A 17365-nucleotide genomic window follows, 5' to 3' on the forward strand; every position below is an offset into this window, starting at 1 on the left:
AAATGCTTCTGTGATGGCCTGTAAACAATGATCAATTAGTTGGAGCTGCAGACTGGGCTGTGATGAACCCATATCTTCATACCAAAATCATTACAAAACTCTATTTTGAAATTCACTTTATTACTTCTCAGCCCCCAAAAGCCATTCATGTACATCTAGTTTCCTTAGTAGCTGTGCATATACGTACACATACATGTGCATTGTTGTGTCTTATGTTTTTGTTAACTTCTATCTAAAACTGATGCTGGTAATGTTGTAACGATTTTGTCCAGTACCCTATCAATATTCAACAAATAAGAGTTGATTTATCTAAATACCAGAGTGAAATATGTATGGGGATAAATCTAATACTCTATAGTCCTTGAAGGTGGTGCAACAGTATAGCAGCATGGCTGCTGTGCAAGGACTAAAACCAATAAATTAACATAGAAATATATTTCAACTTTTTTGACAGGTCCAGTCACTTTACAATCAAATAAATTGGCTCGTATCTGAGAAAGAGAAAATAGATGAGATGAATGTCACACAAATGTCCGAACTCCATTCACAAGTAAGTAAATTTGATAGCATTCTTTTCTTATCTAATATTACTATGATTGTTTATTGATGCTCATTAGATGTGTGGGATGGTTACTGACATTCATGCTAGTGTCCTTCAAGGAGGCACTCTGGTTCTATACCTGTTTATGATATAGCTGGATTAGTCTTAAGTATATCCATTGACATCAACAAAGATCATGAATTTACACTTCAGAGAGCTAGAAGTAGAAAACAACCAGCAGTGAAAATATCAGATGCTGACTATGTCGATGATCTTAGTATGCTTGGAGATGACAAAGAACTAGCAAAGGAAATGTTACATGTATTGAAGGCTGCAGCTGTGCAGTTAGGACAATATGTCAATGCCAGTAAGACTGAATGTGTGGGCTGTGATGTAACAGGGGATATGTGTGCTCTGAATGGCGCCGATCTGAGTTGATGACTTTACTGACCTAGGAATCAAGATTGTCTCAATAGAAAAGGATGTCCAGGTAAGGGCTGTGTAAGTATGGAATGCCTCAGACAGACTCAGGATTATATGGAGATCCCACATTCCTGATAACATGAAGAGAGGTTTCTTCAAAGCAATTGTTGAATCTCTATGGCTCTTCAGCATGGACACAGAACAAGAGACTTGAAAAGAAGCTTGACAGTACATACACAAAATACTTTGTGCCGTTAGTTTTCAATCTTTCTTGGCAGTAACACCCTACACAGCAACAACTGTTAGCAGTCCTCTTACCATCACCTCATTAATCAGAGAAAGAACGCATTATGCAAGACACTGCTGGACAGGTAAAGATGAAATATCTTGCAGTCTCCTCTGGAAGCTCATGCATGGGTAGTCGAAGAGGAGCATACGTCAATCAACTTGTGGAAGACACTGGAAATCAATTTGAGCATTTGAAGACTGCTGTGAAAGATCAGGACATCTGGTGTAGAAGGGTTGCATTGGTCTGAGTGAGATGCCTCACCAGATAAACAGAGAAACTAGTGTTGTTTAAGCTGTATCTCTGTTTTATGTTATAACTGTTTAATGAGCAGTGTTCAATAAAAGATAGAGAGTGAAATAAGTACTAGAGTTAAAAACCAGTGGTTTTCAACTATTTTTTTATCTATGGACCCCCTTGATTGCTATCTTTTTCTGGTGGACCCCCATAGCCATTAATTTTATAGATTCTTCTTTCCTATTCTGTTCATCACATATTCGCTTGTTTAGGCTGAACTATATAAAGCATTTGAGAAAGAAACCTAGCTGTTTCTTGCAATAAATATACTTTAAGCAAAATATTTTCATGGACCTTTAGAATAATATAAAAGTGAGTCCCCAATTTACTGTTTTGCTAATGCTGACCCCCAAAAATCTTATATGGACCCCCACGGGTCACATGGACTCCGGTTGAGAACCACTGGTCCAAACACTTGAATGTACTTCTCCAACATGATTGTAGTCCAATAACAAAAAACAATAAAAGTATGTAATTTAAATTTGTTTGGCAGATAGCAACAATCCAGCTTAAAATCGAACTGGCCGTTTCAGAAGAACAGCAAGCAGCGGAGAGGTTTAAGACGCAAGTATCTTTATTCAAGACAAAGGTAAGTAAACTTGGTGGAATTCATTTGTTGATTGTATTCCCATCAATGTATTCCCATCAATTCGAAGTCTGGAAGTCAAATGAGTAAGTTACTAGGCTCATGATAACATTTACCTGTCCAAAATAACACCTCTTTCCTGTTTTTCTCCTTAACTCACTCTCAGATAAAAGGTAAGGACTAAAATGTTGGATTCTACGCTCCTCACAGTAAACTAACTTTCTGTAATCTATTAACGATATGTACTCTGGCTATGGAATGTCACCACTGTGTTCAAGATTACAACTGTTATCCTCTTGACTGCACAGTTGAGTGGTTAAGAAGCTTCTCAGTCAAGTGGATGTACACTAAGTATGAAATTAAAATTGTAATCAAACATATAAATATCTTGCATCCCAACCACATGGTTCCAGGTTCAGTCCCACTGCATAGAGCCTTGAGCAAGTGGCTTCTACTATAGCCTCGGGCCAACTAAAGTCTTGTGAATGGATTTGGTAGACAAAACCTGAAAAGGCTTTGCAACGATATAAGTACTGGGATTGATTCCCCTTAACTTGGCAGTTCGGCAAAAAAATACCGATAGGATAAGTACTAGGCTTACAAAGATTATTATGTGCATATATGTGCATATGTATGTATGTATGTATGTATGTATGTATGTATGTATGTATGTCAAGATCACTGATGCGGTCCTCCCACTTAATGCCATAGATCCGTCTGAGACACATCTGATGGAAACGTTCCAATTGTTTAAGGTGTTATCGATATGTGACCCAGGTCTCGTAGCCATAAAGAAGAGAAGAGAGTACACACGCCTTGTACACCTTTATCTTTGTCTTCCTGCATATGTCTCGCCGACCCCAGAGACGCCTTTCTAGCCTTCAGAAAGCATCACTTGCTTTCCTAATTCTGTATGGAATTTCATTGTCCAAATTGCCATACCTATTAACAGTGCTTCCCATGTAGACAAACTCATCGACTACACCAAGTCTTTTACCATACACATAGATATTTGATTCAATATACTGCTTACCAGGGGCAGGTTGGTACATGACAACAGTTTTCTTGAGATTGACTGTCATTCCTAAGGCAGTGCAAGCATCAGAGAATGCATCAGTGATCTTGAGATATTGGAAAGCTCTCGGTGTGAAAGTGTAGAAGCTCTTGTGTTAAAGCAAAGGCTCAGATGGAGTGGTCATCTGGTCAGGATGAAAGATTCAAGGATGCCAAAACAACTCTTTTATGGAGAGTTAGCTAAAGGAGAGCGACCTCCACATAAACAAAAAAAAAGAGATATAAAGACTTGCTGAAGGTTTCCTTGAGAGATGCCAATATCTCTCCTAACACATGGGAAGGCATAGCTATTGAGCGTGGCAGGTAGAGAAGGATTGTGCATGAGGGGACAACTACTTTTGAGAAATCACGAATTGCACATGAGAAATTAAGGAGGGCATTGTTGTTGCACTTCCAGATGGTAAGGGTCTTCTTATGACACTGACATGCAGTGTCTGTGCAAAACCATGCCTCAGTAAAGCTGGACTTATGAGTTATCTTCGTAGTCATAAAGCAAGACCGATGATTGACTACCAGGCCGCTGGTGATGATGCTACACACCATACTGTCTGTTGGGCATGTGGAAAGGAGTGTGATTCAACAGGAGGACTTAAACAACACGCAAAGGTACATGGAGCCCAATTACAACAACAGCCAGATATTGCCAGTAAAGGTTTTGGATGCCAATTCTGTGCAAGACATTGTAGATCTTTGGCTGGGCTAAAAAGTCACATTCGATCACAGCACCGTTAAGTTAAGCTTCGTGCAATGGCCATACTCGATAACGAGGGGGCAGCCATAATGTATGTATGTATGTATGTGTGTATGTCTGTCTGTCTGTATGTATATAAGTATTATGTATATTTATGTAGAGATATATTAACAAAGGTTATGTACATCAGTGAGAAGATTACTAACAAATTATGCAATCAAACAAAAATACTTCCTGATGAATTCTATTATAAGCAACACAACAGCAGTAGTATTAGATTAAAACAGCCATCAATGCATTATATTTAATGCAGATACATCATGAAAAGGCAGTAGGTCACGAGAAAGCCTAGTCAGACAGGATTGTACATCTGGCATTCTCACCATCACTGCTGAACAATTTTTATCTACTACCAATATGCTTTTGTTTTAAACACCTAAGGGATATTATTCCCCCATGGAAACCACAGTAAATTTGCACTTTCACAGTGTATCTGCATTAAGTATGATATATGAATGACTATTTTATTCTAATATTGCTTCCGTTGCATATAATGGATTTTTATTCAATTGTGTAACTAATCATAACAATGATTATTCAATCACTGTTTTATTATACCATTAGTGATGGACGTTGCCTTAGCATGTGGTTAACAGTTAGCACATGAGACTAACAAAGCTCAGAGAGATGGAAATGAGTATCTATCACCCTCACACCACACTATGTGATTTTTATCTGCTACAGATATAATTTTGTGTTTTTAAACATAGCATGTCCATTAGGGATACCACAGTAAGTCTACCTCTTTTGCAATGTATATGCTTTAAGTATGATACATGGATGACTACTTTCTGATATTTCATCCACATTGCATTAATACCCCTTGCTATTAGAAATATAGTGTAGTAGTCACTGGACTGATGAAAGCCTATAATCAACAATGCTATTGATCACAAAAAAGCACATTTCTACTACATTGGTGAGGGCTGTGCAAGCCATGTACAGGAATTCTGTCAATAAGGTGAAATTTGACATGGAGTATAGCAATGAATTTAGTGTACAAGGAGGAGTTCACCAAGGATCAGTTCTCAGCGCCTTCTTGTTTATCAGTTCTAGTTCTTTCTGTGAAGTTGCATGGCTTAGTGGTTAGGGTATTCGATTCACAATCATAAGGTCATGAGTTCGATTTCCAGTGACACATTATGTCTTTGGACAAGACACTTTATTTTCCCGTTGCTCCAGTTCACTCAATTGACAAAAAATGAGTAGTACCTGTATTTCAAAGATCCAGCCTTGTCACACTCTGTGTCATGCTGAATCTCCATTAGAAGTATGCTAAGGGTGTACGTGTCTGTGGAGTACTCATCCACTTGCACATTAATTTCACGAGCAGGTTGTTCCATTGATTGAATCAGCTGAAACCCCAACACCTATACTTCTTTCTGTTTATTCAAAGAGTTTCTCTTCTTTTTAATCATTTCAGTTTAGGCAATTGAACGCAATGTATGAGCAACTTCGTTACATATTCAAGCAGGAACTACACCAGACGAACGAGGCTGTCTTAAATGCTGATACACGAATGGCAGAAAGGAAACGGCAAATTCAAGATCTTTCAGAAAAGTTAGAGGTAGTGACTTATGTTCTGTCAAGAGAAAACTCATGTCACCCACCTATCCCTCTCCTTCTCTCCTCCTCTCCCTCCCTCTCATTCTCTCTCTCTCTCTTTTTCTCCCCCCTTCTCTCCCCTCTCTCCCTCCTTCTCAATCTCTCGCATTCTCTCTCTCTCACTCAAGTTCCAGAGGAGTGCGATGTGATCATTTTCAAGTACTGGGGGTGGTTTGTGTTCCCACCAGTTTTTATCATGGGGCAAGTCCAGGTTTTTGCATATTACCCAGTGAATATATTGTGCAGCTCTATCATGCCTGTTGAGATACTCTGTAGGCGCAAGCAAACTGCACATGGAGACAACATGATCAATGGTCTCATTTTGTTGTAGGCATATACGACATAATGGGAAGCTGCCGTTCTTTAATATGTTGGCCTGGTAGTTCTTTGTAGGTAGGCATTGATCTTGGGCTGCTATGATAAACCCCTCTGTTTCTGATTTCAAGCCAGAGGCCATTAGCCATTGATGGGTAAGGGCTTTGTCAATATCTGTATTATTCGCTCTCTTTGGGTATTTGCCATTGAGAGGTTTTCCATGCCATTTATCAGTCATAATATCTAAGGCAGCAATTTTAGCACAGGTTTTCAAGCGCTTAGCTTTTTCTGCGGGTGTTTCTAGTTCGTCTAATTCTTGAATTTGTTGTAATTCACTTAGATATTCCTTTGCCTGTTTTGTTACTGAGTAAAATGCTTTCTTGCTTTCATGTTTTGAGACAAGTTTTAGCATCCAGTCCTCAGAGTTTTTCAGATAGGTGTCTAGGCCAATTGTGGCTACCTTCATTGTTAATGCCAGCTGTAGAAGTCCTCGGCCTCCCTCTTTTCTTGTTAGATAAAGACGTTCTATATCTGCCTTAGGGTGGTGCATTCTATGCATTGTCAACAGTTTTCGTATTTTTCTGTCAACATTACATATTTCAGTAATTGACCAGTTAACGATATTGAAACTGTAAATCACGACTGGTATGGCTAGAGCATTGATCGCTTCGATCCTGTTTCTTGCGTTCAGCTCTGTCTTCAGTATATTATTATTATTATTATTATTGTTACTGTTGTTGTTGTTGCTGTTGTTGTTAGTAGTAGTAGTAGTAGTAGTAGTAGTAGTAGTAGTAGTAGTAGAAGTAGTATTGTTATTGTTGTTGTTATTATTATTATTATTATTATTATTATTATTATTAATACATGTAGGCATGCAATAACGGATTGAAAACTTTTCAAGAGAACGAATTTGCTGTCGAAGGACAATTTAATCTTCTGAAAGCTGAGTGCAAGGAATTGCAAAACACGCAGGCGGTAAGTATTTGCTCTCTGCGACAATCGTCTCTGAACAGTGGGTTTCCATCGAGATTTGTTGAACTCGTAAACAATTTGTTTATTGTTATTTAGGATATTTGAAGTTTTCCAATGTTGTCATTTTATATCTGAGACTGACAGGTAAAGAATTCGTTTCCCAAACACACAGTTCTGGGTTCAGTGCTGCTTACATGACACCTTGGACAAGTGACTTCTACTATAGCCCCCAGCTGACCAATGCCTTGTAAATAGTGTGTGTGTGTGTGTGTGTGTGTGTGTGTGTGTGTGTGTGTGTGTGTGTGTGTGTGTGTGTGTGTGTGCGAGCACGCGCGCGTGTGTTATTTCTTTACTACCCACAAGGGGCTACACACAGAGGGGACAAACAAGGACAGACAAACGGATTAAGTCGATAATACCGACCCCAGTGCGTAACTGGTACTTATTTAATCGACCCCGAAAGAATGAAAGGCAAAGTCGACCTCGGTGGAATTTGAACTCAGAGCGTAGCGGCAGACGAAATACCGCTAAGCATATCGCCCGGCGTGCTAACGTTTCTGCCAGCTCGCCGCCTTGTGCGTGTGTGTGTATGCATGCGTATGCATGCGTGTGTGGTGTGTTTGTGCGTTTTTTGTGCTTGCGTTTGTCCTCCATCACCGCTTGACAACTGGCGTTGGTTTGTTTATGTCCATATAACTTAACAGTTCAGTTATGAAACGACTGACAGAATAAGAACCAAGCTTCTGAAAGAAGTAAGTACTTTAGATGATCTATTTAACTAAAAGTTCTTCAAGGTGGTGCCCAAGCATGGCCACAGTATAACGACTTAAACAAGTAAAAGATAAAAAACTAGAATATAATAATGAATAAATTTTCAACAGACACAGGTGTGGCTGTGTGGTAAGAAGTTTGCTTTCCAGCTACATGGTCCTGGGTTCAGTCCCACTGCGTGACACCTTTGGTAAGTGTCTTTAACTATAGCCTCAGGATAACCAAGTCTTGTGAGTGGATTTGGTCGACGGGAACTGAAAGAAGTCTAGTGTGTGTGTGTGTGTGTGTGTGTGTGTGTGTGTGTGTGTGTATCTTTGTCCCCTACCACTGCTAAGCAACCAGTGTTGGGGTTTATTAGTTCGACTAAAATTCTTCTAGGCAGTCCCCAGTATGGCCACAGTTTAATGACTGAAACATACTTGGGAATCAACGTAGAAGGTCTAATGAAAGTTGCATATAATAGGACCTAATGGAGGTGGTGTTTGGGGAATCAACTCCTACAATTTTTAAAGGAATAGTGGGTGGAAAAAATCGATAAAGTAAAGCTACCTTCTCACAAGGGCCAGTTTCCCGGTTTCCATGGTATATATATATTTCCCACCTGGATGGGACACCAGTCCATGGCAGGGGTATTTATTTTTGCCAGCTGAGTAGACTGGAGCAAGATGAAGTGAATGGTTTTGCTCAAGAACACGTGTCGCACGGTCCAAGAATCGAAACCAGAATCTTATGATTATGCGTCTAACATTCTAATCACTAAGCCACTTGCCTCTACAGATGGATTCAGGAATGGATAGAAATAGATTTTGTGGGAAGATAACAGAAATATTCTTTTCTACTGTGCACAAAGCCCGAATTAAGTTACAGTTGCGTACTGGGGTCGATCTAATTGATTCCCAGTACGCAACTGGTACTTAATTTATCACCCCTGAAAGGATGAAAGGCAAAGTCGATCTTGGCAGAATTTAAACACTGTACATAAAGACACACAAAATACCAATTTCTTTATTGCCCACAGGGGGCTAAACATAGAATGGTACAAAACAACTGATCGGGATCAGTAATGCGAATGGTTTACATAAAATATGACTTTAAAAATTATATAAAATATAAAAAATCGAATGATATTAACAGTACGTTAGACAACACAAATGAAGCGATGATCAGGCCACGCTCCGACCCCACAAGCCCCGATCTATTGCTGGCACCTATTTTTCCTTTTTTTTTTCTGACTATTCACACGGTTCCTTGCACGCACAACACTCGTGCAACATGCTTCCATCTCTTTTGGAACGTACACTCCAACAGACATCTCCTCTCCAGCCACACTTACCTTTTCAAATGAAAAGTAAAAAATGAGCGTAAGTTGTGGCCAGAGATAAAGTTGCCTGTCTTAATTCCTTTTATCCTCGTCTTCCATACTGCCTCTTTCGCTATTGCTACAACCGTGAGAAAACAATTCTTACCTTCGTTTGTTAAAACTCCCGGTGGGTCAATTTTTATAATTGACTCAGTCGACAGCTGTACTCTTCCTTCGCCGGACAACAGGGGAAAATTCACACAAAAAAAAGACGAAGACAGGTGGTGTAAACAACAAACAGATGTATTAGTATAACGCTCGGGAAGTGAAAAAGTCTTTAACGTTTCGACCCTCGCTCTTCCACAGAAAGGAACACAGAAAGAAACAAGGAGAGGGAAAAAAAGAATGTGTAGTGGCTAGCGATCTATCAGGGCGAATACCGGACAGAAGGGTCCGGCATTATATATATATATATATATATATATATATATATATATATATATATATATATATATATATATATATATATTATGTATGTATGTGTGTATATATATATGTGTGTATGTGTGTATATATATGTGTGTGTGTGTGTGTGTGTGTGTGTGTGTGTGTGTGTGTGTGTATGTGTGTGTGTGTGTGTGTGTGTGTGTGTGTATACATGCATACACACATATATATTATATTATATTTTATATGTACATGTATATATAACATTCATCCGCGGCAGCAGACGAATATAATCTTATGGCCAACTTTTAGTTACTCGAGCAATTCTAGGCTTCATCGCTAATTCAGTTCTCAGCCAAATTTAATGCGTTTTTTTAAAAACAATGATTGTCCTGCATTCAGCTACATTTTGAGATAAAATAATTAAAATATAGTTCAGTATGAAAAACAAAGTTTGGTCGAAATATGTGAGGTGAAAAATGGGAGAGTAAGGTGAAAATTTGACAGCTGTACTCTTCCTTCGCCGGACAACAGGTGTTCAGCATAAGCCCACATTTCAGATATCTCCGGACACTGAACAATAGCGTGAGGGACGGTTTCCCTGTCTCTCCCGCATCTTGGACAGGTCGGCGACTGACGCTTACCGTGTCTTGCAAGCTTATCCCAAACGGGCAAGGCACCTCTGTAGCATTGCCAGGTTAAGGACTTTTGGAAGTTGTCCAACGTTCTCAACCCGAATGTACGGTGAAACAGGCTGTCCAGTTGAATAAACCCGAGACCTAGAGTCGCCCCTAGGCCATCGTCGCATTCAGACTCTACCAACCCACTATATAAAATCCGTGTGGAACCCCCACCGCTGGCGTTGCCCGAGCGCCGGAAAAGCAAGAGGGCCTTACGACACTCTTTATGCCATTCACTCGACCTCGGTCTACGAGAACACTAGGCTTCCTGTTCGCAAAAACTTTTGAACTCGGGGAACATTTGTCTGGCCAGCGGAGACCACACCCGTTCACTATCCAGGAGAATCCAGAGATGCCTCAATCTCAACGCATGCCTGCGCATCATTAACCAAGGCATCCCTAAACCTCCCTTTAAAGGATTTTGATAGCAGACAGAGCGTTTCACAAGTGGCGACCTGCACTTCCACAAAAAGAGAAAGAGCTGTCTCTCCAACCTGATCAACCACGAATCCGGACAAGGCACGACGGTTAGGCGGTAGGTAATGACCGATGCGATAAACACATTGGCCACCTCCACCCTCCCTTTGAGGGATAGCCACCGCCAAGACCAGGTCTTGACTACTGCAGCCACCCTGCTCAATACCTCCGTCCAGTTCTTCTCTATCTGGAGGCCTGGTCCAAACCAAACTCCCAGCAACTTAACCGGTCCCTCCGTCCAGCGCCCAACAGCGCTGTCTGAAGGCATCGACTTGCCAACCCAGGTGCCGAGTTGTAAGCCAACCGACTTTTCCCGGTTAATCTTTGCTCCTGCCACCTCCTCGTAAGCCTCAATAGTCTTACCCACTTCACGTAGGCGTGCTACTGAGGTTACGCTGATAGTGATATCCTCCGCGTAAGCCGTAACAAACTTCTCTCGGAATGCCACTCAACCTCCGCAGTAGTGGCTCGAGAGCTACCACATACAAAAGCGGTGAGAGCGGACATCCTTGACGAACCGAGCGTCTGGTACAGAACAGCTTCGAAAGGAAACCGTTCACCCGAACTATCAAGTCAATGTTGTACAAAGCAATAAACCACCTGAGGAAGCCAAGGCCCAAGCCGAACCGCGCAAGCACAGTCGCCAGGTATCGATGGTCAACCCTATCAAAAGCTTTAGACTGGTCCAAATGTACCAGTGCCCTACCTTTGCCAGATTTATTACCAACCCTCTCTATGGTATAGCGGATAAGATGGAGGGTATCCTGAATGGTTCTGCCTGGGATGGCACATGTCTGTGCCTCCCCGACTATACCATCCGCGACACACACCAACCTTTTCGCTAAGACCTTGGCCAAAATCTTCACTTCTGCGTTTAACAGAGTGATGGGCCTGAAATTCTCTATAACGTCCCCCTTGTCCGGGTCCTTTCTGACCAACGTCACTACTCCCCGGCGCACAGATCTGGGGATAAACCCATTCTGTTGCCAGTTCGCGTAAACGTCAGCCAGTAGATGCCCGAACAAGTCTGGCATACATTTATACAGCTCATACGGAAGACCATCAAGTCCCGACGACCTACCCGCTTTACAGTCGGCCAAAGCCTCCTTCACCTCCCCAGGCGTGATTGGCCCTTCGCAAGACTCCGCATCCGACCCTGAGAGACACGGCAGACCGGCAAGAAAGTCCTCGAGGGCTCTCCCACCATCAGGACCGCCGTCACCCCCGAACAGCTGGGCAAAGTACTTCCGAAAGGCCTCACACATTTTCTCGGGTTCGTTTATCAAGACGCCATTATGGTTCATCAAAGACCGTATAGTGGAACTATTTCCTTGCCGAGCTTCCACCACTCGGGCCCATCCATCGGCCTTGATTCCTTCACTTCCCATCGCACGTAACTTAGCTCTGGCAATACTTCCCATGTGTTGGGCTTCAAGATGCTGGTTTAACTCGTCTTTTCACCTTCACTTGGTCCGCATTGCCAGTCCTCCAGGCTTCTTCTAGTTCCTTAACTATACCATCTCCTATTCTACGTCCCTTCTTAGCTAAACTTATGCTAAACCTAATAGACTCATATTTGATTGCTCTTTTTAGGGTGTACCACCATTTGTTATTAATGATGGTACCTGTCAATGCCCTCTGAATTAACATCTTGATCCGCTTTCTGTATTCCTCAATCGCCAAAAGGGACGTATTGAGTTTCCAGTAGCCAGATCCCTGACTATGTAACTTGTCTATTGTTAGTTTACAGGTAACCATCTTGTGTTCATTGTAGCTGACTGGAAAAAACTGTGGACACTTAGCTATAGACTTATCTGTTTCTCTAATTAAAATCCTATCTAGATATGTTCTAGTAGACCCGTCACTATTTGACCACGTCCACTGTGGAGTGTTCGGGTGTTCCAACCTATATGGGTCTGCTAGCTGAAAGTGACTTAGCAGATCCCGTAAGCCTGGGTTACATTTTCTGTTCGTGTTCGAGCCAACACAACCTGTGTGTGCCTCACATATTGTGTTAAAGTCTCCTAACAATACTAGCGAATGCGACGTGGCCAGGAACTTGCCCAGGTCACGAAAATATTCACTTTGCGGGCCCATAATATTGGGTGCATAAATAGCAACTAGTCTGATTATCTTGCTACAACTGAATGTCAGGTCAAGAACGACCAGCCTGCCTTCTGAATCAGAAAAAAAACAACTTTTTCTCGGTTACCCGGTTTCTTTTTAGTAGGACCAACACCCCACCCCCACCTCCAGCCCGACTCGGAGAAACGTATTTCTCGTAGCCGTTCAGGAGGGGGGACAGATCTCTTGGCCTCTTTACTCGGGTTTCCGTTGCAACAATCACATCCAATTTTCTTGACCTGATGTAATTTAGGAAGCGTCCTTGCTTCCAGCTAGACAACAGGCCACGAACATTTAAACAACCAATGCGAACAGACATGTCTTACCTGTTAATCAGGGCTTGTCCGGTGGAGAGGGACTCTCCACCTTTTCTTGACATAGGGTCGGAGGTGGCAAGTCTTGAAAAATGGACTGGTTAAATTCCAGTCTCATTGCCGATACAGACGTTCTGTATGTATTTAATAAAATCTTATGAGTCATTGAATTCATTTCGTATAGTTCATAATTTTGAAATTTTTCAGACAGTTCTGCTATTCTGGTGGCTGATTTTTTTGCTTTTATTTCTCTCATTAAATAAACATTTTTGCTGTGAAGTGCTACTATCCCTCCACTTCTTTCCTTGTTATTTGCCGCCATCAACCACTTAGGGTTGACTTTAGGAGGGACCTTTGTTATTCGTATGTTGGCAGTCCTCATACCCATGTATATAGGTATTAGAATTAAATCTTCTGTTTCCAATGAATTTATTGAGTGTATCTGTGCCGTTTCAATATTTTTTAGTTGTACCTCGATGATACCAAATTTTTTTACCTCTGGTCAGATATATAATATCCTGCCAAATGGATTTCAAACATTTTTCCACTCTCTCCTCGCTTACTCGCTCAATTCTTCTTTCTTTTTTACAGTATGTCTTGTATATGATGGCTTTCTTTTTTTCCGACAATAAATAATCCTCTGGGGGTTGAATCTTGCCAACACCGTCTTGAATTGTAATGATGTCTTTGTACATTAGTAGGTCGCTTTTGTTTGTTTCCACCTCCAGCCGCCGGCGCAAAACTTCTTTTTTGTATTCCTTCTGTTTGAAGGCTTTTCACAGTAGAATTCGTTGGTTTTGGCGATTCACCTTCAGAAGAATCTGAAACATCTCCAAACAATAAACTTTCAATATTTTTTTTCCATCGGTTGACTCTTCGCCAGACGAAGATACACTATTCGGCATCTTGCCAGCGATTAATGTTTCCCCCACAGGGGAGAACACACGATAGTTTTCGAACGAAGACTATCACACAAATAATTATAACAGGAAATAACACAAGAACAGTCAATAGAAACTTGCACTTACTATACAAACGCACTCAAATAATTACTAATAAATCCAAACTCATGGAGCCGTTACACCGCTAAGCATTTCAACCGGTGTCACACAGACGAAATACCGCTAAGCATTTCGCCCGGCGTGCTAACGTTTCTGCCAGCTCGCCGCCTTAAGAAAACTGAAATATTATGAGATAATGGAATATCCTGTTGAACTGAAATATATTGGGGCTAAATGAAATTTTGTATTGTGATAAAATATTCTTTTGTATGATATATATAGGTGCAGGAATGACTGTGCGGTAAGAAGTTTGCTTCCCTACTACATGGTTCTGGGTTCAATTTCACTGTGTGGCACCTTGGGCAAATGTCTTCTACTATAGCCTCAGACCAATCAAAGCTTTGTATCTCGATTTGATAAGCAGAAACTGAAAAAGGCTCGTTGTGTATATATATATATATATATATATATATATATATATATATATATATATATATATATATGTATACATACATACATACATACATACATACACACACACACACACACACACATATATATATATATATATATATACATACATATATATATATATATATATATATATATATATATCTTATAGTAAAAATGGATACATAAGGGTGGAAAATCACAGGAACAATACCATATGTCCAACGCAAGATACAATATGTGTGTTCAATTCCTTCAAGAATCAATAAATGAATTTATAGTATTCAGTCTCTAAAGTGTCTAAAAGGTACGGTAAAAAGACAAGCAAATACAACAATAAAAACTTTAGAAATATCATGAATGTTCAAAATATTTATTAAAAGAATATTTATAAATATGCATGATTTCTAAGTTGTATAAAAATATGACAAATTAAAGTTAAAACATTACGATGTGTAAACATACATTATGATATAACATATAATGGGTAAATATATACGGTATGATGAAGTTATAAATTTACATGTATTATATTAAAAACGTGTACATTAGGACAGGATTTAAAAAAAAAACTCTGGCCCGTCTTTATGTATTGTTATATTAACAATACATAATTATACAAAAATTACAGTTTATATATATATATATATATATATATATATATATATATAGTTTTAGGGAAAATAACCAATTTTCAAGAACTCATCGATGAAAATCCACTATCACATATAGAAAAATTAATAATTTTGTCCCTAATAATATTATATATATATATATATATATATATATCAGTCATTAGAAAAGTGCGCTCACGTGGCTAAGAGTTATTTTGACTCTTATTTCTAGCAATGCTGGTGCTTACTAGCACCCGCCATCACTTTAGTAACATTTATATTTGTTGCCTTTTGGTTCTAAATTGCGAATAGCCACCTAAATAATTTATGTGTATGTATGTATGTATGTATGTATGTTATCAATCAGTTTCATTTCTGTATTTCTTGTCAATAGAGAAAGAGCCGGACTCTAACATAGATTCAAGGTTCCTTCATTGGAACTTTTATCAACATCATCTAGGTATTTGTGCATGTGTGTGTGTATGCGCAGATTTGTATGTTTGTTTTATGGATGCGTTTTTATGTATATATTTTCATGTCTAGATGCATGCATATGTATTTATGTGCTAAATTTTTGGAAAGTTTTACATATCTTTACAGTTCCATTGATGGCTTGAATCTGTAGTCTTCTAATCAGCCTTTTTCTTTCAGGTTTTGAGAACCCTAATTTTTCCAGGTTTTTGTTGAGGCAGTCCGTTATGTATGTATGTATGTATGTATGTATGTATGTATGTGTGTGAAATATGTTGTGAAATAAATAAATAAATAAATAAAATTAATATTGTAAAATGGGATTTCAGAGTTTGGTAACCACCGAGCAAAAACTTAAGCAACGTATACATGAATGTGAGCAAGCAGAGGATAAAGCAGAAATGGAAATTTTCAAGCTAAAGTGCAGTGAGAATAATTACACTGAAAAACTTGAGTAAGTGTAAACATTGTTGTTCTGATAACTGAAGCACAAGAAGTGACGATTTGATAATTTATGCATGTACTCATATTCAGCCTTCTGTTAAATAAATCTGATGTTAAATGCAGCCAGCCTAATCTCACATCACGATTAATAAAAGAGTTACACCTACCTCACAATATTGACCCAATTGGATTTTGAAGTTCTCAACCTTTTCGAAACACCACAAAATATCAAAGACTTGAAAACAGAATCACTGTCGCACTCAATATGGTTTCAGAAACCATTAATTAAACTTTAAACTGATGATCTTTTAGGATTACAATGTATCCTTTGACTGTGCGAATTCTGAAATCATTTGAATTTTCGAATATCGTTGAAAACAGCTCAGTAATAATCAGTAAATTTGTCAGACAAAAGCAGATACTTGTCGAGATGAATAACTCCAATGTGTCTTAGGTAACAGTGGAAATCGCCTTCCATTGATTTCCTCCAGTAACTCTATTCAAGTCATCAATTTTGAGATGCGTCGCCCTTTCAAAGCCTAGCCAGGCTCATGAGCTCGGTTTCCTGGTTTCTATGGCGTATGTGTTCCCCCCAGCTGGACGGAACGCCAGTCTATCGCAGCATTACTCAAGTGAGAGAAAGTTGGGGCGAAAGAGTACAACAGGGTCACCACCCCACCCCCTGCCGGAGCCTTGTGGAGCTTAGGTGCTTTCGCTCAATAAACACTCCCAACGCCCGGTCTGGGATCGAAACCGCGATCCTTCGAACGCGAGTCCGCTGCCCTAACCACTGGGCCATTGCGCCTCCACTCATCAATTTTGAGAAAAAAGTTGAAATTCCTTTTAGAGTTTGGAAGAAAATTCGATATTCATGAGTAGTTGAAACCGATTGAGAGAATATCAGATTAAGCGAACGTGCATAACAATGTACAAATATGACAGTCATGCCAAGAATTTCCTTTACTGTCACTTGCACTTCATTCAGATGCCCAGTCATCTTGTACGCTCTGTCATAAGTTTGCGCAATGAATTTTTGGTTACAATTGAATTCATAAACAAATTTTTAAACTTCTGTCAGCGATTCAGCTTTTCTATCTTTAGTGACATTAATGTATCCCAAAACCCTTTTTCGGGGCTTTTCCATCTCATCAACAAATTGCAAAGCGCGTAACAATTGAGGTTTCATCCTAAGACCCATAGTCTCATCAAACATAACAGCAACAAATAATGTACAATGAGGATAGTAAAAATTATCAATAATTAATTTTATATTACACAAAGATTATCTACCCAGGAAAAAAAAAGTAAAGCGTGTAGACTATGTGTTGCATACATGCACCCTTCGTGGAGGCGCAATGGCCCAGTGGTTAGGGCAGCGGACTCGCAGTCATAGGATCGCGGTTTCGATTCCCAGACCAGGCG

The 17365-nt window shown here is 39.8% G+C and overlaps 1 protein-coding gene across 4 annotated transcripts in view; it reads left to right on the forward strand.

The window, feature by feature from the left end:
• Window positions 1–17365, forward strand: part of LOC106878640 (uncharacterized) — a 54373-nt gene that overhangs the window by 18521 nt on the left and 18487 nt on the right. For all 4 annotated transcript variants that reach the window (XM_089341807.1, XM_089341810.1, XM_089341809.1 and 1 more), the window contains 5 exons: window positions 455–550; window positions 2041–2136; window positions 5382–5525; window positions 6749–6853; window positions 15829–15953. In XM_089341807.1, coding sequence (XP_089197933.1) covers window positions 455–550; window positions 2041–2136; window positions 5382–5525; window positions 6749–6853; window positions 15829–15953 — 566 coding nt within the window. The remainder of the gene's footprint in view (window positions 1–454; window positions 551–2040; window positions 2137–5381; window positions 5526–6748; window positions 6854–15828; window positions 15954–17365) is intronic.

The sequence above is a fragment of the Octopus bimaculoides genome, chromosome 25 (genome assembly GCF_046866305.1).
Source record: "Octopus bimaculoides isolate indiv1 chromosome 25, ASM4686630v1, whole genome shotgun sequence".
NCBI classification, from domain to species: domain Eukaryota; kingdom Metazoa; phylum Mollusca; class Cephalopoda; order Octopoda; family Octopodidae; genus Octopus; species Octopus bimaculoides.